Source organism: Cheilinus undulatus, linkage group 17, assembly GCF_018320785.1.
Source record: "Cheilinus undulatus linkage group 17, ASM1832078v1, whole genome shotgun sequence".
In the NCBI taxonomy this organism is placed as follows: domain Eukaryota; kingdom Metazoa; phylum Chordata; class Actinopteri; order Labriformes; family Labridae; genus Cheilinus; species Cheilinus undulatus.
In genome coordinates this window covers 37,362,326-37,387,918 of record NC_054881.1, presented here as the reverse complement: position 1 = coordinate 37,387,918, position 25,593 = coordinate 37,362,326, and the positions used below count along the sequence as shown (strand labels likewise).

The 25,593-nt window shown below is 40.2% G+C and overlaps 2 protein-coding genes across 2 annotated transcripts; both read left to right on the top strand.

Moving 5' to 3' along the window:
- The first annotated feature begins 6,039 nt into the window (after positions 1 to 6,039).
- Positions 6,040 to 15,198, top strand: LOC121525545 (folylpolyglutamate synthase, mitochondrial-like). The gene is made up of 13 exons (XM_041811587.1): positions 6,040 to 6,202; positions 6,554 to 6,618; positions 6,776 to 6,890; positions 8,004 to 8,081; positions 8,195 to 8,256; positions 8,343 to 8,445; positions 8,744 to 8,821; positions 9,069 to 9,216; positions 10,702 to 10,785; positions 10,871 to 11,021; positions 11,291 to 11,366; positions 14,376 to 14,442; positions 14,611 to 15,198. The coding sequence occupies exons 1-13, from the start codon at positions 6,095 to 6,097 to the stop codon at positions 14,961 to 14,963; spliced, it is 1,488 nt and encodes a 495-aa protein (XP_041667521.1). The 5' UTR covers positions 6,040 to 6,094; the 3' UTR covers positions 14,964 to 15,198.
- Positions 15,199 to 16,686: 1,488 nt separating this feature from the next.
- skp2 (S-phase kinase-associated protein 2, E3 ubiquitin protein ligase) lies at positions 16,687 to 24,830 on the top strand. The gene is made up of 10 exons (XM_041811179.1): positions 16,687 to 16,847; positions 17,443 to 17,684; positions 17,776 to 17,887; positions 18,169 to 18,312; positions 18,497 to 18,631; positions 19,451 to 19,549; positions 19,633 to 19,760; positions 20,230 to 20,281; positions 20,675 to 20,782; positions 23,981 to 24,830. Exons 1-10 carry the CDS (start codon positions 16,834 to 16,836, stop codon positions 24,195 to 24,197), a joined length of 1,251 nt encoding a protein of 416 aa, XP_041667113.1. The 5' UTR covers positions 16,687 to 16,833; the 3' UTR covers positions 24,198 to 24,830.
- Positions 24,831 to 25,593: the final 763 nt, after the last annotated feature.

The window sequence follows — 25,593 nt, the reverse complement described above, 5'->3', positions numbered from 1 at the left end:
TTCCTCTCCTAAAAATGACTCTACTGTTTCAACAATTCTCATACTTCTTGCATATTTTATTGAAGTTCTGTCATATTAAACATTTCAGTAAAATAATCCATGTTTGGTGTCATTTTTCACAACCCTCGCCCCTGCATACAGATTTCTTTTTTAGACTCTTGATGATAGACTCTTGATTTTTGGTTATTATACTGTTGTTACTGAAATCTCTGGATTATTTTCAGGCCAGAATGCCTGAACTCAAATATCTCTTTGAATCTATGCCTAGGATATACACTAATAAAAAAAGCATTGAAAACTCAAATATTAAAGAAGTTCCTAAGTTATGAGTGAGACAATTCTGATTAATCGATTTCTCTCTCACCCTCGTGTAAAATGGAATTTTTTGTTTTCTAATTCTATTTTTTCTGTTTTTCATTAACACTTCTCCCTACACTTATTTGTCATACATTTATATTTTTCAAAATTATAATTTTTGAATGATCTGGAGAAAATCTCAACTAATTCATGCTAAAATTATTCAGTAAAGAAATATTTAGAAAAAAAATCAATCACCGCGTGCAGAATTATTAGGCAAGTGAGTATTTTGATATTATCTTCATTTTTATGCATATTTTCCAACTCAGAGCTCTATGAACTGGAATTCTTATTGGAATGAAGCATTATCAGGTGATGTTTATCTGTCTAAAAAGGTAGGGAGTGGCCTAAAGTGATCACCACCCTATATCATGGTGTGCAGAATTATTAGGCGTATATAGGCTGTTAAATTTAAAAAATAATTATTTCCCCATCTCTCTTGTTAATTTTCATTTATTACAGCAAGAATAACAGAAAAACAACTGAAAATTAACAAACACTTCAGACTTTGAAAAAAACAAGTATTCAGTGACCAATATAGCCACCCTTCTTTTCAATAATCTTCATGAGCCTCCAATCCATGGAATCTGTTAGTTTTTTGCTCTGCTGACGATCAACTTTACGTGCAGCAGCAACCACAGCCTCCCAAATGCTGTTCAAAGTGCTTTACTGTCTTCCTCCACTGTAAATTTCACGTTTCAAGATGGCCCACAACATCTCAATCGGGTTAAATCAGGTGAGGAAGGGGGCCATGTCATTAATCTGACATCTTTAAGGCCTTTGCTGGCCAGCCACGCAGTGGAGTACTTTGATGCATGTGATGGAGCATTGTCCTGCATAAAAATCATGGCCTCCTTGAATGATGCAGACTTTTTCTTGTACCACTGCTTGAAGAAACTATCTTCCAGGAACTGGCAGTAGTTTTGAGAGTTGATTTTAAGTCCATCCTCAACATGAAAAGGTCCAACTAATTCATCTTTAATAATAGCTGCCCACACCAGTACCCCACCTCCACCTTGCTGTCGTCTGACTCGAAGTGGAGCTCTGTGCCCATTAGTGATCCAGCCATGGGCCCATCCATCTGGTCCATCAAGACTCGTTCTCATTTCATCTGTCCATAAACATTTGAAAAATCTGTCTTCAAGTATTTCTTGGCCCAGTCTTGGCCCAACTTGTGGGTATTGTTCAGTGGTGGTCTAATTTCAGGTTTCCTCACCTTGGCCACATCTCTGAGCACTGAACACCTCGTACTTCTGGACACTCCAGGCAGGTTGCAGTTCTGGAATATGGCAGCACTGGATTATACAGGGTTTCTGATAGCCTCACGTTTAATTCTTCTAAGGTCTTTAGCAGTTAATTTCCGTCTTTTATTCTCCACACGTTTCTTGCGACCTTGATGGATATTTCCAACAAAACTTCTGATTGTTCGGTGATCACGTTTCAATAGCTTTGCTATTTCAAGTGTGCTGCATCCCTCTGAAAGGGATTTTACAATTTTTGATGTTTCAGTGTCTGTTAAATCTCTTTTTTGGCCCATTTTGTCTGAGGTAGAGAGGCTGCCTAATAATTCTGCACACCTTGATATAGGGTGGTGAACACTTTAGGCCACTCCCTCCCTCATTAGACAGATAAACATCAACTGATAATGCTTCACTCCAATAAGCATTCCAGTGTATAGAGCTTTGAGTTGGAAAATGTGCATAAAAATGAAGATAATATCAAAATACTCACTTGCCAAATAATTCTGCATGTAGTGTAGTACAGTTTCAAAAACAACCAGACTGTCCATAAGGGAGGATAATGAGAGCTTTCTGGGGACCAGCCAAATGAGCGGCCTGTGGAGGTCAGGAAAATCATGGCCCACTGTAAAGTTAAGCTGTGATAAAACATATTTTATATAGGAACTGAATAATAACCACTCTTACCAAAAACTAAAATGAATGTTATTTTTTCTGTTGTACAATATAGCCCTATACAAAATGTAAGTTAACCCCCTTTTCTTAAACCAAATTTACAATTTTTTAATATTTTTTTTTTTTACCTATGTTAATAATGTGGATGGGCAAAGCAAGGAAAATATTTGGAATGTAATGTCAGACTCCAAAGCTAAGCCATGATATGCACAAATGTCAGGATGCCAGAGAATAAAATAAAGGGAACTGAATTATCTTAAAGGAAAATAAATAATTGGAAAATGGAAAACAGAAAAAATGGGTAAAGAAAAATGGTGAAAAAATAGTGAAAAGTGGTAACAATGGGATAGAGGTAGAAAAATGTGTCAAGAAAGGCAAAGGGGAGAAAAAAGATGCAAAGAAGATTCTCAAATCTGTATTCTGTTTCATTCACTTTTTAGACCGTGTCCCAACTTTTCTGAAATATGGGTTTGTACTTGAGAAAAAAGCCTGGGGCATGTTTTATAAATGATCAGTTATAATGTTTTAACCTAAACTGAACCCAGCCCCTCTCTGTCTCTGAGAGGGGTGGAGTCAGTGAGCTGGAGGTGTGTGGTTTACCTGTTAGAGGAGCTGCAGCTCTGACAGCAGATGCTCAGACCCACCATGGATCAGGACCAGGAGAGACTCACTGAGAAGGTACGTCATCAGACTGGTGTTTTTTTTTTTGTTAATGAACTTTTCGAGAAGGCACATAGAGATCAAATTTACAGGAAGACCCATCCTCTCCTCACCTCCACGGTGCTTTACCTGTCCAGCTGTTGGATTATCACACAGGAATCAAACAACCACTTTCTGAAACAACATAGACACATTTGGATTTTTGCTACTATGATAAATGTGAGCATTTAAAGTCAAATAATTTGAATTTTAAGCAGGATGGACCATGTTTTTGCCGACCTTCATGGGCCCTTGCACAGGGCTGGGCTCCAGTGAGCTTTCCGACCTTACATTTAAGTATTTCTTATTCAGTCAGAGGTTATAGAACGCCAACAGTGACTGAACAGGCAGAGGTAAAATCATTACCCTATCTATTCTCATCGGTCGGACATACATTTACAGTCTGGTATTAGAAAATGGTGTGAAACTAAATATATGAAAAGCTTCTTTCATCATCCCAGTTTTGAAAGCTGGCATTCTCTCAGGCCCAAATAACTATAGAGCCATTGCCAAACCCTCAGAGTTGGATAGTGCTAGAAGGGCTGATCTAAAACCAGTTAGAGGGGATTTTGTAACAAAATGGCATTTTAACACTTGGAGAGTTTATGCACATTTTATTCATTCTTCATTTTTTAATCATTTTGGCTGTGTTTGGGTGTATCGCATGGATTTTGGCAAGATTGTGTATTTTTATTTGTTCTTGATATTTCCAGCTCAGCTCCTACAGTTGGGCTAAAATACACTGTTTACAACAAGAGTAACACTCAAGCTGTTAAAAACAAACAAACAAAAATTGAAACTGCAATTTTGGTCTCACTTCCATTAAAATACATGCATTCTATTATATCTGGGTGTCAATCTGGGCTTCTGCCTTGGAATTGATCATTTTTACTACTCTCCACCAGATGGCGTCATTTCAACTATACTTTGCATCTAGATAAAAATATGCTAAACATGCAAAAAATAATAATGCATAAAAATCAGAGCTGCTGCTAATCATTGACAGATCCCAGGCTGTAACATTTTAACAAAAAAAAAAATACTTTGCAAGTAGTGTATTGAAAATAAATCATTTCATCAAAAAACATGGAGGCATCATGTCAAAACACTGGCATTCAAAGGGTTAAAATCTTGAAAATTTAACGATTATTTGATATCAATAATGAGATCAGTTGTAGGTGAAAACATAGCTATTCAAAAGTAGAATAAAATGATGGTTTTCCAGCTTAGCAGCTTGAGTGTGACTAATATTTAAACAATGCCTAAAGATTAAACAAGTCTGGCTTCAGAAAAAGCTGAGGCTGGCTGATATCAGGTTTTCCTCAGCAGAACCAAAAAGGTTTGCAAATTATTGAAGTGCTACAAAGCAAAGTGTTTAAGGTGATGATCTGTTGTTTAGTTTTTTAAAATGGTGTACCACAAGGGTCCATATTGGACCAGGTTTATCTATTAAACCTAATATTATTAAACTATTACTAAATCTCTGTGATTTAAGATCTGTCCGCAGTGCCAAAAGGACTAACTGATGTTTCTCACGGTGAATTGAAAAGAACATTCATACTGAGTCAGGAAGAGACTTGGATTTTGCTCTGTACATTATATGTATTTTTTTTTTTTTTCAAATAAAATGAGTCATTAGACTTCATAAAATGGAAATCTGCCAAAGGCAGTACTTTCAGTTAACTGGTCCATCTTCTTTCCAAGCTCCATCTAAGGTCATGAGCTTGGCTAGTGCCCAAAAGAGTACGATAGATGAATGTTTTTAATCAACTGCCAAAACAAGCATCAAATAAGATCATTTAACATCACATTAGTCAGTCAGTGACTGAAAGGAAACAGGTATATTCTGTGCCATCTGAGGAATAATTCAGAAAAATCAGCAATACATTAGAAAAAGTTTTAATTTATATTATAAGGTTGAATTTCTGACATTTTAAAATCTTTTTGAATCCCAGCAGAGCTAGACATTTTCAGTTCATCATTAAATCTTTTGCAAAACCTCACCCCCTAAAACTGGCACACATCTTTATTTTACATTTGATTTTGACAGTTTGACAGTTCCCTGTCAGACTGAGTAAGATTGTCCTCCAGGATTGTCCTATATTTTGCTACATTCATTTTAACCCTCTACCTTTACAAGCCTTCCAGGGCCAGCTGCTGAGAAGCATCCCCACAGCATGATTCTGTCACCACCATGCTTCACAGTGGGAATGATGTGTTTGTGGTGATGTCAGTGTTTGGCGTCTTGTCTGATGGTCAAAAAGCTTCATTCTGGTCTCATCAGACCACAGAACTTTCTTCAGCTTGACCACAGACTCTCCCACATGCCTTCTGTTGAACTCTAGTCCAGATTGAATCTGAGTTTTCTCCAACAGTATCTTTCTCTTTGCCACTCTCTCATAAAGCTCTGACTGGTGAAGAACCCAGCCAACAGTTGTTGTCTGCAGAGTCTCTCCAATCTCAGCTGCTGAAGCTTGGAACTCCTTCAGAGTATTCATAGGTGTCTTGGTGGCCTCTCTCACTAGTCTCCTTCTTGCACACTCACTCAGTTTGTGAGGATAGTCTGATCTAGGCAGATTTACACATGTGCTACCGATCTGAGCTTTATTGCTGCATGGCTAGACAGCAGCCTCTCCTCAGGGCGAAACACATCAAAGCCCACTTGGATTGAAAGCCATTGGTTTTGGACCAATCACTGATCCTCGGGGTATTCCACGGATGACCATTTTAAGTCCTAACACAGTTTCATGAATTTTTCCACACACATCATTCAAACACTTTTCCAGCCAAGACTAACAATCCCTTGTTTTCCATTAATCTCTAATTCGAATGGTCTGTGATCTCTGGTGTGTAGTTGAGTCGCCTTTAGGTGATGCTGTGGTTGTAAATATTTATTTTTGCGTGTCCTGCAGGATTATTTCCACATTCTGAGCACACTCCCACCCCGTACTGAACATCCCACACAGGAAGAACGTGACCAGATGTTCCAGATCATGGAGAGCTTCATGAAACGAGTCGGCCTCTCAGTGAGTGAATGGCTCCCACCATGAACACAACAGGACATGTTTGTCACAGCAGTGAATGCTCCAAAGATAACATGCCATGTCTTTAATATCTTTTCTGTGATGGGGTTTTTAGAGCTCATTTGTCTTGGCTTGTTTGTGGTTTTTGTGGTAAAGGTGGAGGAACTGGATCGTCTCAATGTCATCCATGTGACGGGGACAAAGGGGAAGGTAAGCTGACTACAGACACAAACTGCTCTAACAGTTGTAGTTTTACTTCTGAATTGAGAACAAATAGACTTCATATTAACAGCAAATCTTTCAGGATACTTTGTCAGTATCTTAAATTAACAAGCAGTGACAGCATGGCTGTTTGGTATCAGAGCAAATGCTTAAAGCCTGCCAACCTTGGGCTGTTTGGACCAATCAGAACAGCTTGTTTATTGGGTAAAAGAAGATATGAACAAAGTATGGTGTTAAACAGATCATTAATGCAAAATGTAAACTGGGCCAAAGAGATAGTACCACTGATGTTAAACCATCTGGTTCCCCCTTTGTTGAAGAGCTCTGTTTTTCTTTCAGGGCTCCACGTGTGCATACACTGAACAGATTCTGAGAAACTACGGCTTCCGCACAGGATTTTACAGGTAACTGTGATGTAAAGAGTGCAGCTTTAAACACCATAACTTCTCCATCATGGGCCATTAGAAACTGAACAAACTAGAGGTCTTTTTGAGACGTATGCCAGGACACAGCATTATAAGCATATAGAAGAGTGATGGTTTCTTTCTTTCTTGACTCCAGTTCTCCACATCTGGTGGATATCAGAGAGAGGATCCGAATCAATGGGCAGCTGATTGATAAAGATGTTTTTGATAAAAACTTCAGGCTGGTTTATAGGCGGCTTCATGAAACCAAGGTAAGACTGAACAAACAGAAGGTCAAAAAAATGCTGTCATACCTAATTTCTCTGACAAAGACAGGGCCACCCAAGAAAGAGGTTTCTGATAGTTTATCGTTTCTTAATGATGAAAGAAAGTTTAAATATGAAAAGATGAGTTTTAGGGTTGAGATGTTGAAGAATGAAGCGAAAAAAGTTAACAGTCAGGGGAAAAGGGATGTAAGGATTAGGGTAGGGGTTGATAGAGTAAAGGATGAAGGGATGAGGGTATGGCTCAATGGATTAAGGGATTTAAGGATGAGGGCAGGGGTCAAAGACTGAATTTAGGGATGTAAAGATTAGATTAGAGTAGGGGTAAAGGAAAGGGAGTGTAAGGATTAATGTAGGGGTAAGGAGATGGGGAGATATTAGGATTAGGGTAGGGGTCAAAGGATGAATCTAGGATTGTAAGGATGAGGGTAGGGGTCAGGAATGAGGGAGGGGATGAAAGGATGAGGGTAGATGTTGATGGATTAAGGGATATAAGGATGAAGGCAGGGGTAACAAGGTGTTTGGATGAGGGTAGGGGTCAAGGGGTGAAGGGATATAAGGATTAGCATAATGCTCAATGGATGAAGGGATGAAAGGATTAGGGAGGTCGATTGATGAAAGGATGTGAGAATAACATAGGAGTCAAGGGATGCAAGCATGAGGGTAGGGGTCAAAGGATGTAAGGGTGAGGGTAGGGGTCAGGAATAGGTGAAGGGATGTTAAGATGAGGTTAGGGGTTGATGAATTAAGGGATAGAAGGATCAGAGTAGTGGCAAAGAGATAAAGTGCTGTAAGGATGATGTGGGGGTTACAGGAAAAAGGGATGTAAAGATTAGGGAAGGGGTAAAGGAAAGGAATGTAAGGATGAGGGTAGGGTCTAAGGATGTAGGGATCTGATGAGACAGGTACTCCCAAATATAACTTGATTGTGATTCTGGTGTATACACTGAATGTTCCCTGCTACAGCCCTTCTTTTCTGGCAGTTAGAATGATTCAATTACTACTTAAAATACAAAATGACCACTGTAAGACTGAGTGGTTAAACTCAGATGAAAGGAACATTACAAAATAATAAATTCTGATACATCTATCTTTTTGCAGGAAGCCCATGATGGAGCGATGCCGAGGTACTTTGCTTTTTTCACCCTTGTGGTATTCCGTGTGTTTCTAGAAGAAAAGGTAGGAAGCTGTCCCTGTCCCGTCTCTTCAATAAAGGCTTAAAACACCAAAATCAACATTAAAAATAATAATAACGGACTTTTTTCATTTGGACAACTCTAACCCCTGTCCAGGTGGATGTTGCTGTTGTTGAAGTTGGTATTGGGGGGCAGTATGACTGTACCAATATTATAAGGTTAGACCCATGCACATGTGTAGCTGCTATTTGAAAATGTGTGAAAATGTAGTATACCAAATTATAAAACTTTTGTGGTTGTGCAGGAGGCCGTGGGTGTGTGGTATTACCTCTCTGGGTATAGACCACATTAAGATTCTTGGAGACACCATCGAAAAGATCGCCTGGCATAAAGGAGGGATCTTCAAGGTGGGCTCAGGACTTGTCCAATGCGGGTCTTTGTGAAAATGGAGCAGCTGATGTGTTTTTAGACCTTGCATATGCATTTATTTTGTAGTAGTAGTAGCTTTAGTTTTTTTTTTTTTTTGTCATGCAGGCTAAAACAAGGCTAAAATATCATTTAGTGTTTTAAAATCCATGATAGGAGAGAGCACAAGCTGTTAGGGAGGGTGAATCTGAAGCTCTTCTGCCTTCCAGGAGGAAAACCTCAGTTTTTGAAAATATTTACGTGGACTAGGCCTTCATCATGTGTGTTCTGTGTTTTTAGATGGGGGTTCCTGCCTTCACAGTTAAACAACCAGACACTGCTCTGGCTGTGCTAAAGGAACGTGCCGAAGAGATCAACGTAAGTAGACAACACCAGTTCTGTTTCTGAAATCTCTTAATGCTGGCTACAAACCTTTAGGAGATATGATTTGGTCTGTTGTCTGTCATTATAAAGAAAATAGCCAATGGGCTGCTGCCCCTGACCCATGGACTCTATGTGCCGTTGACTAGTGAAAAAAAAGGACACGCATGTATGCCATGCCACGTATGCCAGATTACCAGTCCAGCTCTGGTTTGGAGTAATCCTGTTTCACCTGTTGTCCTAGTGTCCTCTGTGGGTGTGTCCAGATCTGGAGGACTACCAGACGGACTGTGGACCCCTTCGTCTGAGCCTCGCAGGGGAGCACCAGTGCTCCAATGCCTCCTTGGCCCTCCAGTTGAGTCATGCTTGGCTCCAGAGAAGATCTTTAGCAGGTGGGAGTGAAACTATGATGAACATTTGTGCTGTATTGTTGCAGAGGCAGTGCGGGGAATGGTTGGGTTTTTTGTTTTGTTTTGTTTTGTTTTTTAGATTTTCCTACTTGGTTGACTTACTGAACTTTCTAGGTAATCAGCTGTCATTAGCTTTATCAGAAAGACTTCCCAGTGGTGACTTAAAACGCATGCATCTTTTTGCCTGTGTCAGTGACAGCCAAGGTTTTTGTTTTAGGGTTGTCTCTCCATCTGTCTACACCATTCTCTGGCCATATATTGCCCTGTTGTCTGCATAAGGTCCTCCTTATTGAGCTCTCCATCCAGTACTAAACCACGTCAGACCATGTAGAGCCAGAAAAATGTGTAAAGTATCTGGTCAAAAAACAGCACAATGCACAGACTCTTGATCATAAACCATTTCTATATCAACATCACATCATATCCTGCAGCATAAGCAAAAGGTCATCAGGAGGTCAAAGGGTAACAGGGCTACTACAGTGCCATTGATGATTAACTTTTGGGGTGGAAAACCTCAGAATTTAACATGAAACTACACATCCTTTGTAGTAAACATAAACCTTTTAACTTCATAATGTGCTCATCCATAGTAGAAGCAATAAAATCATGGAATTAAGTCAAAATGAACGGCTGATCAACCCAAAATAATCGACTTCTGACATACTATTCCATGTAAACTCGTAGTTCTCTCATAATCCTGTCCACTGTTGTCTCAAGCTACCCAGCGCTCCAGACACTCTTCCAATGTGAGAGGGCACTCACTTTCAGTCAGTAAAAAGAGACAAAAAATGCACACGATTGATGAAAAGAGGCAAAAACAAAAATAGTGGCAAAAATGGGGGCAAAAAAGTGGTTCAAGTGGGTAAAAGGGGCAGAAATGGGCAAAGAAAATTGTAAAAACTGCATGGAAAAAAGTGTCAGAAATGGGTCAAAAGAGGCAAAATGGGTGCAGAATGGCAGAAATGAGTAGAAAAGTTGGTGAAATTGCATTAAAAAGTTAGCAAAAATGGCTTAAAAGTGGCAAAAAATATGTTAAAAGCAGCAAGAATGGGTGAAAAGTTGTTGAAACAGGATTTTTATTGTAGCAGATATGGCTTAAATGTGGCAAAAATGTTTGTAAAGCAAAAAAATTGTCAAAAAAATGTGAAAATGGGTTTTAAATGGCAAAGATAAAACAGATGACAGTGAAATGCAATTCAAATTAGCAAAAAATGGGCTGAGAAATGGTTCAAAAGTTTCAGAAATGGGTGGCAAAAAAGTGGTTAAAGTGGGTTAAAAAGAGAGAAACACCTAAACAACCAGAATCATTAGCAGCATTTTGGTGCTGGGACATTACAGCCTCATTTCCACTTTGTTATAGCTACAGACACCACTCATCCTGAAGTCCATTTCCTATGGGACACAGCCATTACTGTTCTGATAGGACATCATACTGCTCAGTTATCACAAACTTTCATCTCTTCACAGGCCAAAACGTTCCCAACACACCCTTAAAAAACACGGGCACACCTCAGGCAAATCCCTTCAGACCCAGCCCCTCCATGGTGAAAGGTGAGTGATGGTGACATTTAAAGCAGATCGTGGGATTTCTGCATTTAGACGAGTGATCTGACATGATTACTCTGTTTGGCCTCAGGGCTGGAGGAAACGGTGTGGCCTGGAAGGACCCAGGTACTGAAGCACGGAGATATCACCTACTTTCTGGATGGAGCTCACACTGTACGCAGTATACAGGCCTGTGTACACTGGTTTACAGAGAGCTCAGCTCAGCATGAAGAGAACACAAGGTGAACAACACTTTTTAAAAACATAATGCTGCAGGTGAGCTGTGCTACCAGCTTCTACATGCCAAGGAAGTCCATAACACAGGTTCTGCTGTTGCATCTGCTAATATTGCTAATATAGTTATTTTATTGCTGGTACTGTTCATCTTTGAGTGAGATGAACTGACACCAATCATAGTTAGTATTTTGTTAGAGAAGCTAATTTAGCTTTTACAGGGAGGTAGAGGGGGCCCACTTAATCCAGACTAAAACAGACTTTTTCCTTGCTTTAGTGGACCTGTCACCAGAGTTCTGCTGTTCAATCTGTCAGGAGGGAGAGACTCAGCTGCCATGCTCAAACTACTAGTGGTGAGTAAAACATCTTCAACCAATACTGAGAGTTTCACAATGATCTTTAAGTATATTAAACACAAAGACGTATTAGATTTTAATATAGTTGTACTTTTCATTTTAACCCTTTTAACAGTTTTAATACAAGAAAAGCACTCAGAGAGTACACAGACCTCCACCATTAGCCCTATCTCCCAATAGAAAAGAATCCTTTAAAAAAATTCTTGGATCCAGACGGTGATCCGTCCTCACAAAATCTAATCAGTTCTTCCTTATGCCGTTTCTGACATTCTGAAAATTTCATCAAAATCCGTCCATAACTTTTTGAGTTATGTTGCTAACAAACTAACAAACAAACCAACTAACAAACCCTGCCGATCACATAACCTCCTTGGCGGAGGTAATAAACGGTTCCTCACATCAGTTATGGTCATTTAGACATAGGCCCTTTCAGAATGACCAGTCATTCAAATCATTCAAACTGTCATGATGAAAAGAGCTGAGCCAGAGGGCAAACTGTAATTTACCTGTTGGTCTTTGTTCCTCTATGGGAGCATGTGCCAGCTCAACACTGTGCCAACCCTGAAGCCTGGTCTAACCCACTCATTCCCAAAGTCTGAGTTTTGGGCTCACAGGTGTCTCACAGGAGATTTTTTGGGAGTTACCAAACGAGTTTTCAGGATTTCTTTAGTATTTAATTGGAAATGTATTTCTGCAGTAAACATTACAGCCACATGTGTGAGCTCCATCCAATAACACTCACCTTTCCACTGTAGAAAAAAAAATAAAAAATAAAAAAAAACACAAATCAAGGCTCTACCAGTCCCCAGATGGCAAAAGAAGTCACAGTCATGGATGCTTGGCTTATAACAAAAAAACTAATAGTTTCAGACCACTAAGGCTGGGCAACTGATCGGAAATTTGATTCAATCACAATTTGGCCTGCTGCAATATTCACACCGCAGAAGGTGCAACATTTATCTAACCTGAAATTTGTGCCAGTTTAAATTGTTTTTGCAGCATTTTTGTTATGTTTTGCATTCAATATCATGCTATCATTCAATTGCCATTTTTTTAGAATAGTCTACAAAGCCCTGCTTTCTTCATTTTGTATGTTTTTCTTATTAAATATGAGAATGACATAAAAATCATGATTCCCTCTATGCAACAATTCATATCCAATTTGCAGTATGAGTCAAAATCGTCATTTTTTCTCAAAATTTTTCAGTCCTTGTTTAATCTAGTGTTGTGTTGGTTATAATACAGAAGGATGTATTGCTTTTGTTTGTTGGAAAATAGATGAGAAACTTAAGACATAATTGCATGTCAAACCACAATCGCAATATTGGGGGGAAAAATTGCAATTAGATTATTTTCTCAAATCGTTCAGCCCTACCGACCACACAGCCACTGAAGGCTCAAAGGACTGAACTTGCAATGAAAGCCTATTGTGATGGAGGTAAAGTGGCCTCATCCAGGCACATAAAACAGGGAGCAACCAGGTCAGGACCAGATTGACTCGAGAAGCAACATTATCCAAGCTAGCACCAGTTATTGGCTCAACTAATCAGAAAAGGACGGCCCACAAGGCAGATTTGATAAGTAGTAACATACGAAGTTGTTGGGTCACAATGGTTTGTACCTTCTAAAAAGTGGGTCGCTAGACAAAAAAGTTTGAAACCTGCCAGGTCCTGGGCATCTAGATGAGCTGGATAAGGCCTGGGACAGCACATCGGGTGCCAATAAAATTGCCGCTTCCATATCCACCAGCTGACCCTTCCCATTCCCTCTCTTCTGGGCATGTCAGCATCAGGCACACTATCTTGCCAACAATACCCAGAAATGTGCTGAAGAGAAGCTGTCACAAACTCGATGCCTCTGGCCATCCGTCAGCGTCCAGGCCTCTCAAGAGTATAGCAAGACCAGGAGGACCGAAAGACTCTGACTTTCATCCCCATGCTCAGATACCATGAGCGCCACACCGCCTTTACAAGGGAACCCATCACCCCTAGTGCAAGTCCAAATCTACGGATGATCTCAGCCTTGCAGTCAGCGGATCGATGGATTACACTGCCAAGGTAGGCAAACTGCTTCACAACTTTCATACTCTCACCACTCAGACACAGATTCGATGGCAGCATCCTAGGCATCCCAAAATACCTAGATCTTTGTTTCGGCCCAGGAGACATTCAGCCTCTTCACTCTACAAGAGGACATCTACGGTCTCCTCAAGGATAACAGCATATCAGCAAAGTCCAGATCAGTGATCTGGACATCACCAAATGACACTCCACAGTTCTCTGTCCCCATTACCCACCCCATTATCCAGTCCACACAGGTACTGAAGAGCATAGGTGCTCAGACACACCACTGCCTCAACACCAGAGACAACCGGGAAGAAGTCAGAGATGGAGCCTCCACACTTCACAGCACTCTCTGGACCGGATGAGTGAATGTGGGAGCTCCAGAATCCTACAGAGGGCATCCCTGCCTCTGTGTAAAGCCCAACTGTTCAGGCTGCTGGTGTTGGAGCAGCAGATCACAGATCCTGTTCAGAAGCATCAGTGAAAGGCACAGAGAGAAGTGTAATACCCCTGTAGTTGTTACACTCTCCAGATTGGAACAACAACGCCCCTCTTTCAGTCAATAGAGATGATGCCTGTCTTCCATATGGAGCAAATGAGAGCATGCAACCCTCGATGTTCTGTGGATTACAGCATACAGGAGTATTGTGCTGAAAAGTAAAATGTGTTCTCCCAACGAAAGATAGATAAAAGCACTCAAATCCACCATAATTTTATCTAGAAAACTATCAGCTGTTGAACCGCCAGGTGTGGAGTCTTTTATATGACTGGTTCTCAATCTTTGCAAAAAAACAGAGAGTTTCTTCATTCACAGTTTGGGTAGATGTCAAAAGCAAAGAGAACATTGCATATCCAAATATTTAAAAGAAAAGGGTAAATACTGAAGACAAATAATGTCAATTCTAAAACACTTGTGTGTCCTTTTATTCTTCAACTCTTTCAGCCGTGTCGTTTCAACCTTGCAGTGTTCTGTCCAAACATCCCTGATGCCAGCACCTTTTGTCAAGCAGGTGAAATGTTTTTTTTTTCCCACTGTTGGCAACTTAAAATGATCTTTACCTGAAGTTAAAGGGACTTTATGTCACCCGGATAGGCTGCAAGTCTGTTAATTGCAAACCATATGCACTTAAATAGCTTGAAAGAGTAGTTCTGATCCAACATCTCCCCGTGTCTCTCAGACCTCTGGAATGTGAATAACACTGTTGAGGACATGATGGCTTTCTGTTTGGAGCATGAAAAAAACTGGAGACTGTGCAACAATCTCCAGGATATCAGAGGTACCCACCAGCAGTCTGAGGACAAAAAGGCAGATACTCTGGTCTTCCCCTGCATCCGCAGCGCCCTCTGGTGGATCACCCAGGGCAAGGACTCAGCACTGACAGACTCAGCAGACACAGTCCTGGTTACACCTAGCACCGAGGCCAAAGCTGCTCCGCTCTGTGATGCTGCACAGATCCACATCCTCGTCACAGGAAGCCTCCGTTTGGTGGGAGGGGCTCTTAAAAACCTTCACTCAGAGTCCTACAAGTGAGAAGAGAGTTTCATTGAGTCTGAGTGCAGTTTAAATATGGGAGTTAGTTACAAATGATTAATGCAATTAATGTTCCAAATTCTGGAACACTCTGGGGCACGGATGATGAGTGGGAATGGTTGTTTAACTGCTTATAAAATTGCCATTTTGGTTGCTAAAGCTTGGGAGCATCTTTGGGCTGGGCATATCTTCAGTGCATGTCACAATAATCAAATCAAATCAAATAAACATTCATACAAACCCACAGGAAATTCCTCTCCTAAAAATGACTCTACTGTTTCAACAATTCTCATGCTTCTTGCATATTTTATTGAAGTTCTGTCATATTAAACATTTTATTAAAATAATCTATGTTTGCTGTCATTTTTCAAAACCCTCGCCCCTGCATACAGATCTCTTCTTTTTCTCTGAGACTTTTAAGGATATTTTTGGTATAGTACTGTTGTTAATGAAATCCCCGACTTATTTTCAGTATTCTCTGGTCCCACAAGGTGAGAATGCTCCAAACCACCCCTAACATTCATTTGTTCTTTATAGAACTCAAATATCTCTTTGAATCTATGTCTGGGATATCCACTAATAAAAAAAAATCTTTGAAAACTGCTCAAATATTAAAGAAGTACCTAAGTTATGAGTAAGACAATTTTGATTAATTGACTTCTCTCTCATCTTCATGTAAAATGGAATCATTTGTTTATTAACTTGCGGGCCGGATGTAACGGTTCCACGGGCCGGATTTGGCCCCTGGGCCTTGAGTTTGACACCTGTGAAATTAAGGGAACTGAAATATCTCTAAGGAAAATAATGAGATAATTGGAAAATTGAAAGAGCAACAAAATGGGTGAAGAAAATTTGAGAAAAAATGGTGAAAGTTGTAACAATGAGATAAAAGTAGAAAAATGTGTCGAGAAAGGCAAAAGGGGGAAAAAATGGGTGGAGAAATGGTAAAAAGTGGCAAAAATGGGATACAAGTGGAAAAATTGATAAACAAATGCAAAAAAGGGGCAAGTAATTGCTGAGAAATGGTGAAACATGACAAGAAAGTCACAAAAATTGAATAAAAGTGGAAAGAATGTGTCAAGAAAGGCAAAAGGGCAAAATGGGTGGCGAAATGGTGAAAAGTGGTTAAAAAAGTGGCTAGAATAGGATAAAAGTAGGAAAAATGGGTTAAGACAGGCAAAGCGGGGCAAAATAAGTTGTACAATTTGTGAAAAGTGGCTAGAAGGTAGGAAAAAATGGATTAAAATCAGAAAAACAGAAAACACAAGGGGTGAGAATGGTGTAAAGTGATAAAACGGTGGCTAAAATTGGATAAAAATGGAAAAATGGGGGGAAGTTGGGAAAAAAGCAGATACATAGGTTAAATGGGTTAAAGAGTGGTAAGAATAAGTTATTTGAACATTAAAACCCACTAAAAGCTTGACACACTTCCAGCTTGAAAATTAAGTATATAACGGTTAGCCAGGAAGCTAGCAAAAATGCTATTGATTCGACACACATGCATTTATATGTTCATGATCCATTCTTTGGGTTTTTCCGGGTCCCAGACAAATCTTTGACTGAACCTGACAACAACAAAAACAAAACAAAAAAAACTTCCAAGCGTTAATGAGTCTTTTTGCCACATACCTAACACAGCAGATGGAGCCAATCATGTCTAACGCTAGTTTTGTAGCCCGCTTTCCCGCTAGGCAGAAAACCACAGAAGAAGAAAAGCTGTGACGTAGGCCGTACGGCGGAAGTGGCGTATGAACACAAGGCGCTCTGCTGCTGGCGCTGAGTTTAAAGAGTCCCGGGTGGAGGTCTGCAGGGAAAACAGCGACTTAATGTGCAATTCTTCATAAAATACTCATTTTAATCCGAGCCTCAGATGTCGAGAGACAGGTACGTAAACGTATGTTTTATATTTTATTATTTTAAAGACGTTTCAGGAGAGATTCAGAGAATTTAAAACGGACGATGATTGGAAAAAAGGAGCCAAACTGAAGCTACGTGGTTAGTTATTTATGTTGGGTTATAAAATTAAAATCTGCTCCTCAAAAACACCCGGGTTGTTATAGGGAGAGTATAAATCTGTTAAATAATGTTCAGTATAAGTTATATATCCGATAAGCCATTTTGATCAGATTTGGTTGAAACTAATGAAGATCGATAACCGCGCTTTCGTCTGAACCAGGCCTCCCTCCTCATGTGTCCTCATTCCTTTGTTAAACTGTAAGTTATTTACCGAAAAACAAAGTACAGACACTACATCAGGTTATACTGAAGTATTCCCCAGAAAAATAAGTGATTTGGGTGTTTTTGGAGTCTTCTTCAGTGGTGATTTGCGCGGTCACAGCGCTGCTGGATGAATAAATATGGCGGGTAGAGGGAGCCTCGTCTCTGCAGGGAGCTGACTCCCTAAAGAACTCTCTCTGAGAAGTTTCTGTGAACAAACGAACATTTGGGTATGAAACTAAGTGTGTTGCCCTCCATTCAGCATGCCCCTGCAGGAGCTGAGCCTGCAGACCTCCATGTCGTCCCAGCCCAGGAGGAACAACAAGCGTAAATCCAGGAGCCTTCTCTCCGAGGGCTTGGACACTGAATGCACCCCCACAGACCTGATCCAGCAGTGGTCCCCGAGCCACAAGCACCAGAGACTCCTCGACCAGGGGAAGGAGAACGAAGAAAACGTGTTTTTGTTGGGCAGGAGATCGAGGAGGAAAAAGGGGCCCACATCAGGTCAGAGACAGCTCCTTTATACTGTACCTTCTCTGAGATGCTTTAGTGTGATGTTTGAGGATTTTATAAACTGAATTTCTATCATCAACAGCTATTTCATGGGATCACCTGCCAGAGGAGCTGCTTCTCAGGATTTTCTTCTGCCTCCCTCTGCAGGACCTCCTCAGGATGTCCAGGGTCTGCAAACGCTGGCACCGCTTAGCGTGAGTCTAATCACCAGAATCTCCTGGTTACTTTTTTTTTTTTTGGTCCACTGTCCACTTCTTCTTTGGCCAATTAACTTCCAGTCAACCCCCATTCATGTGACAAACTCACAAAGGAAGGAAAAGGTTACTTTATTTAACAACTCATTCCTCTATTTAGCACATGTCTAATGTCTATTTATAATCATTGAATAATGAGTTTATATCAGTCTGTCTGAGTTGTTTGTTTGTTTGTTCAGCATGTGTTTCAATATGTTTATGTCCCTCTTTGTCTGTCCCAGGTTTGATGAGTCTCTGTGGACTAGTGTGGACCTGGAGGGTTTAACCAACATGGATTTAGCTCTGGAGCAGGTGCTGAAGACTGGAGTCCGTCGTCTGCGCTGCCCTCGATCCTTCGTAGTAGAGATCCAATTCACAGTCCTTAGGTGGGTCCAGACCTGAACTACTGTCTGCTTAATATTCTTATTCAAGAATATTTCTGATTCGAACAATCTAGAGTACATCCATCTTTAATTTCTACCAAATACACTTTCTAATCTTTTAAAGGTCATTAAGAAATGAAGGGGTTATAAAACAGATCTTGATGGTTTTGCTCTCTCTGTCTCTCAGCCCTCTGCAGATTGTTCAGCTGGATCTGTCGAGCTCCATCATCCCCACGCCTGGTCTGGCGAGCATCGTCTGTCACTGCACAGAGCTGGAGTATCTGAGCCTGGAGGGTCTGCAGCTCTCTGACAGCATCATCAAGTAAGATTGCAACTTTCTCCTTCCTCTGTGATGACCAAATATGGGCATTTACAGCTAATTTTTTACTGCAGTTCATTTAAAGGAGCTTCATTCAACTGCCACTCTCAAAGTTGAGAACAAGGAACATTTTTCTTCATGGAGGAGTCCCTTAATGCATATTTCTGCCACAATTTATTTGATTTAAAGTTCCAAGCAATTTGCGGTAATTTTAAGTGATGCAAACACATCAGCTTGTTCAAATCCTCAGTCAAGGATGTCCCTCAATAATACAGCAAATACTCTATATTTTTAATGATCTCCCATGCATGTTCAAAAATCTGATTTGATAAATATCCTAAAGCTGCCTCACACTTTTTTCTTCATAATTTTGGATCGGGAACAAGAAGTATTACATGTGTAGTACATAAATAAGTCCATCCCATTACCTCTGTATGGTTTAAGAAATATGAGATGTGCAGAAAGCCCATAACTATCTATAGACTTGTGTGTGAAAAGGTTGACATCATATCCAGGACTCCATCCAGCGTGTCAAATATCCACAATCTGGCTAAAGATGCACTGCTGCTTAGAGACATTTAAAGTGCATCACAGTTGATTGCACAGCCCAGTATCTTATTAAAACATTAAAGACAAAAAGAAAACAGCTTAATGAGACAAAAGACTCCAAACAACAGCATAGCATGAATGTCTAACAGTGAAGCTTCCTCATGGAAATGCACTATGAAAACACCAAATGTCTGTTTTGTAAATCTTCTTTTTGTCTGTGTAAATGTGAGTTTCTGATCCTGTAAAATAATATTTGTCGTTGTCCTTCATCAGCGCTCTGTCCAAGAACACAAATCTTCTGCAGCTGAATGTGAGCGGCTGCTCCGGTTTCTCCTCCGCTCCTCTGGCCGACATGTTGAAATCCTGCAGCAGGTCAGAAACCGTTCATTAAAAACTAACAGCAGATTTTATTCACCCTCTGTCTGCCTCTAACACCTTGAATGTTATCTCTGCAGAATAGAGCAGCTCAACATCTCATGGTGCGACTTCACCAACGATCACGTGAAGAGCGTCGTAGAGAATCTGAGCTCAGCTGTGACTCAGCTCAACATCAGCGGCTACAGAGAGAGCCTTACACTGGGTGGTGAGTGATGGATCTGAAATCTGATATTTAGTTATGCATCTTATTATCCTATCCTCTGGTTCTGATGTGTATTTGAGTGCAGAACTTACACGGTTTTCCATCCCTCTTTTCTGTCCACTGTGTGCGTGATCATGTCTGTGCTTGTCTTACGGTCTAAACTTCATGTGTAACAACTGCCGCTTTCTTACTGCTCTTCTTCGACTTATTTGTGCAACGTGACTGCCCTCTTTGTCTATGCATTCACTTTGCTGCTGTAAATACTGTACATTTCTCCATCGGGGATATATGAAGGTTCATCTTATTGGCCTTATCTTAAAAAATGACAAAAAAGATGAACAGCCCTGGAATAAAACTCCAAAAATCACATGAAAAGTCTCAGAAACAATATTTCAGGATTGAGTTCAATCAGTGGATCTTTAATAAATGAAGTTCAGCAGCTCTGAGATAAAGGTGTTTTGTGTTTTCACAGACATACAGGTGCTGGTGAAGAGATGCCGTGACATCCACACCCTTGATTTAAGGTATGGTGTTTTTATGGAAGGCATGATCCCTTTTAGAGGCATATATGTCCACAAAAATAGCTGGTTTTATAACATTTTTAGTAGATAGCACTCAGTCATCTCATTTTAAGCATGCCCTTCATGTTAAACAGCTTGCAGTGCTCTATAATGACTCGGGCTGAGGCTTTCGCATCAGCTTTAGTTTGAATAAATGGCTAAAAGAAGTGGTTACATTTATTATTTAGTCACACATTATTTGTGTGGTTCACTGTTTTTAGAGCCTTTAAATTCTTGTTGACTGTAAATTTACCTCACGTTACTGTGGCTTCCTTAAAAATGTCTGATGTGTGATATTCTCACGATAATGTAGCTTCATAAACACGTCCGTTCACCATCCTGGTCTTGTTTTTACAGTGACAGCACCCTGCTGATGGCCGACTGTTTTCTCGTCCTCAAAGAGCTGAAGAACCTTCAACACCTCTCTCTGAGCCGCTGTTACCACATCCACCTCGCCACGCTCTAGTAAGCCCTTTGTCTGACTGCAAAGTCACATCTTTGATTTTGAATTCTCTGATCCGCTTTTAAACACTCACATCACTGCTGTTACATCCTGTAAAGGTGGCAGAAAACCAGTGAGAGTTAGTGGAGAGAAACATGCTGGAGCAACCAGAGACGAAAATCTAGGAGAAGGCAAGAAAGCATAGCCCTAATGTCTAAGGAATATGGGTGTTGCAGAAGCAATATGCAGATGTTTATGGTTGTGTGTGTCATAGCAGCAGCAGAACCTACACCTCACTAACTCTCTAGCCAGTCTTTTTAATTCTACTGCACAGGCTCCGGTCAGCCGGTCTATATTCGGCGGAGGCTACTGCCAAACCGCATCAATCTAATTCTGATGATTTCAACTAATTTTGCAAATTGGATATGAACTGTTGTAATAAAAGGAATCATTTTCATGTAATTCTCACTTTTATAAAGGAAAACATAAAAAGATAAAGAAAATAGGATTTTTTGGTACATCATTCTAAAAATATGCCATAAGAATGATTGCATGATATGTAATGCATAACGTCTCTGCTGTAAGAAAATAAGTCTTTAACTGGTATATTGACACAAATTTCAGGTTAAAGAAATATTGCACCTTCTGTAATTCGAAAATGGCAGTAGGCCATATTGTGATTTAATCTAATTTGCGATAAATTGCCCCGCCCTAATTGGAAGCGGGAAGAAGAACAAGCAAACTATCCAGCTAAAACAAATTTGGAAATAGGGATGCAATGTTTGGGTTAGGGATAACTGCGCTGATACCAAGCCTAAGTACTCCTGTTAATAAAACACTGCTGATTCTGGACTGAAAGGAATTAAAGGTTTATTTACAGAGTGGCTGAGTTAAGGGTTTATCAGGAAGAGGAGTTTTTTTTTTACTCTGAATAATTTAACTGTAGTAACCCGGAGTCTGTTCATGAGCTGACCATAAACAAATAACTTTACTTTGGATCATAATCAGCACGTCTGGAGATTTAAATAATCAGTCTAATCTACTCTTCCTCCTGAGTAAAAGGTGCACAGCTATAAGCCGAAGAGACAGGAGCTCCCGCGCTCTAAAATCTTAAAAAACACAACTGATTTTTGCTTTAAAGCTATTAAGTTAAGGAGTAGAAATTTCATTTGTTCGCTTCATTTGTTTTATAGGATAACAGACAATTCAGACTGTCTTTAATCTCTGTTTAAGTCTCAAGAACAGTCAGATGGGATGGTTTATCTCCATGATAAACCAGTGTATCACCAGTATATCACTGTCCATCCCCTGTTCCCCATTCTGTCTGAAGGTGAATGCATGTGATAAAATCATATACTGATTATATAGCACAGATTTATAAATTAAGTATTCTAATATCATCTGGAGGTGAGTTGTCTGCAACAACGCTGTTATCCTCAGCAGTGATCTCCTTCCACACCTGGTCTTTCTGCTTCATTTTAAGGCTGATAAACAACAAAACCTTAATTTCCTGTTGATTCTCTGACCTGTAGACTGAGACCACAATAAAGGACCAAGTTTTTTGGCTCCATTATTCTCCTCCATGTAGTACTCTCTGAGCAGGGTTGTCATGTTTGGGTGACGAATCTAGCCCAAAACCAAGCCCAACGCTGAAATCCTACATGAGCAAGTAAACCCCCGGAACACCACATGTATGACTTGTGTGCGTGCAGGCATGCTGCGTCTGTGTGTAGCATGTGCGTCTATGTGTGTGGCTCAGCAGATCTTTAGTTGTGTGCTATGTTCTTTGGTTTCCTGCTTCTCTGATGGTTGATTTAGTTGTATTTGAGGGTAAAAAATGTTGTTTATTCTGCTATGGATATTAAGTACACATAAACAAGACATAAAAAAACGGGTCTGCTCTACCCGCGAACAAAAAAATCTACCCTCAACAGTATGTAGAATATAGCACAGCTCTGCAGGAAAACCGCGGACCTGGCAACCCTGATGCTGAGAGAGAGGCTGGCTGAACCAAGAATATGTCGGGGTGTGTTATTTGAATGATGACCGTTTTCAGCCACCACATGGGCCTTGTAGCAAGACAATTTCTACTCCCAAATCAGGGCTGGTCTCTATGCAAGTTTAATTAATGAGGACCGGTGAGAGAATGTGAGACGGGTATGGCTGCAGCTCAGAGACCTCTCGGATACAGACCTCTTGCCTCCAACCTATTTGCATCATGCAATCTCAGTGGATGGTGGCTGACCATCAAAAAAAGACAGGAGAAGAAATGTTAAAAATGCGGGTTGACCGTTAATAAAACAGAATAAGAAGGAGGAAAAAAGCTTTTTTTTTGGTATGTTTTTCATTATCATACTAAAATCACATAAAAATATGCATAAATAGGGGAGCAGGTGGCCTAGTGCTTAAAGGCGCTCCCCATGTACACGGGCGGCCTGGGTTCGGATCCGGCCGGAGGCCCTTTACCGCATGTCTCACCCCCACTCTTGACCCTGTTTCTGACTCCATCCACTGTCCTCCCGTATCTAATAAAGTCACAAAAAAGCCCAAAAATGAATCTTGGAAAAAAATATGCATAAATGATTATATATAAGGACGAATATTGTCCTATATTCCTCTTCATTTAATTTTAAAAAAATCTACATTAAAAATAACATGGAAGACAAGAAAATCAATAGCTCCTCCGACAGTCTTTTTCTTTGAAAATTATAAGTATTTCTTCTTAATTTAAACTGAAATAAAATATATAAATAAATGATAAGACTCATCACACAATGCAACCAGATGTGACATTTTACTTTGAAAGTTAGAAGTATCTCCTTCTCATTTAATATGAAATATAAATAAACAAAACAGACGTGACCGGATGTGATCATTTATTTTTAAGTAGTTCCTCTTCATTTAATATGAAAATGTATTAAAATACACATACAAAAGTAAAAATACAGCGCTGGGAGACATGATCTTTGATTTTGAAAATTTAAGCACGGGGGGCTTGGCATTCCTGTCGCCTCCTGGAGGTCTGGAGCCGAGAGGTCTCCCTGCTGCAGCCACACTCTTGGAGTATGTAGTCAGTCAGTGCAATGTCTGCAGTTTGGTGACATTTGAACATAAATGAATATGACAAAAGTAGAGGAGGATGAAAACGGCACCTTTAAACTGTCAAACTTGTTTTTGAGGCTTTTTCTTAAAATTAAGTTTCTATTTCCTCCTTCCTGCAGCGACCTGTCTCAGATGTTCCCCTCACTGTCTCTGCTGGAGGTTTTCGGTCTCGTTCACGACAACCAGCTGTCGTCTCTAAAGAACGAGCTTCCTAACATCAGCATCAACTCCCGCCCGTTCTCCACCGTTGCCCGGCCCACGCCCGCCTGCAAATCCATCATCCTTGGGGACCGCGCCATGTGGAGCAGGAGGTGTCGTCTGAGGGTCAAACCGTGAGCCGTGGAGTGTTTCAGTGTTTGTTGCTGCTGCAGATGATGACGCTTTCTTTTTTTAAATGTTGGCAGGCAGAAAGGTTACAAAAGGTCATGTCAGCTTTTAGGGAAATGTTGAATTTAGAAACGTCAAATGTGGATGTTTGAATCCGTTTTTTCTTGAATTGTTAATACTAACTTTTAGTGAATTTTGAATCTGTTCTGGGTTCTAATGATGTTAATTTAAAATATTTTGTCATGGAGACTCGGCTGTATGCTGCCGTCTCTCAGGCGTCTGTGAATGTTTGGAACAGCTGATTTTGCTGACGTTTTAATGATTCTCATGCTGTCGGCTGTAATAATGAGAGAACTGTGGTTTTGATCAGTGAGAACGTTTTAATGTGAAATAATAGATCCATCCAAACCAGCTGTGGAATTTCCACATTTGTTACACGGGACCAGGATATCTCTAATGAACATGTGACTGGAGTATTGTTTTATTATGACTTCTGATGTCAGTTATTATGTCAACAAAATGTGGATTCATGTACTGTAAACTCAGTGCTCTTACATTTCAATCACATCTCACGCGGACCAAAATTTGATGTTTTAACTTGTGAAATGTTCATTTTTCAGTAAAAAAACCTGAAAATTAAAACCGTGTCAGAACTTGTCTTTGTGGAATAAAGTCTATTCTTTTACCCTGAAACCATGGCCAATCAGGGAAAGCTTTAAAGCAACCCACAATTTAGATTAATTGTTTATCAAGAATGGCCTCACATTTGATGAGTTCTGACAGCCGTTATTAGTGTACACTTAACTAAGAGCAAAAGTTACTGCTTTCCAAAAACAAGCTGCACTGCATTCATCAGGTTCTCTGAGAGTTTGATTCCCCTTGTTTCTGTGTAGCTTTATCTGTATGCTTCGGCTCATTTTCTTACTGTAAAAAAAATCTCCCAAGCCGTAGTTCTCTGGCAGACTGAATAAGTTTCTCCTCTGAGAAGCATCCCCACAGCATGATGCTGCCACCACCGTGCTCCACAGTGGGGATGGTGTGTTTGGCATCTTGTCTGATGACCAAAAGGCTCCATTTTGGTCTCATCAGACCAAAGAACTTCCTTCCTCTTGACCATGGAGTCTCCCACATGCCTGTTGGTGAACTCTAGTCCAGATTGAATCTGAGTTTTCTCCAACAGTAGCTTTCGCTTTGCCACCCTCCCATAAAGCTTTGACTGGTGAAGAACCCAGTTAACAATTGTCTGCAGAGTCTCCCTCGATTTACACGTGCCATATTCCTTCATTTCTTTGATGATGAATTTAACTGAACTCTGGGGGATGTTCAGAGCCTTGTATGTTTTTGTCTCCATCCCATGACTTAGACTTTTCTCTGAGACGCTTGGAGTATTCTTTTGTCGTCTTGG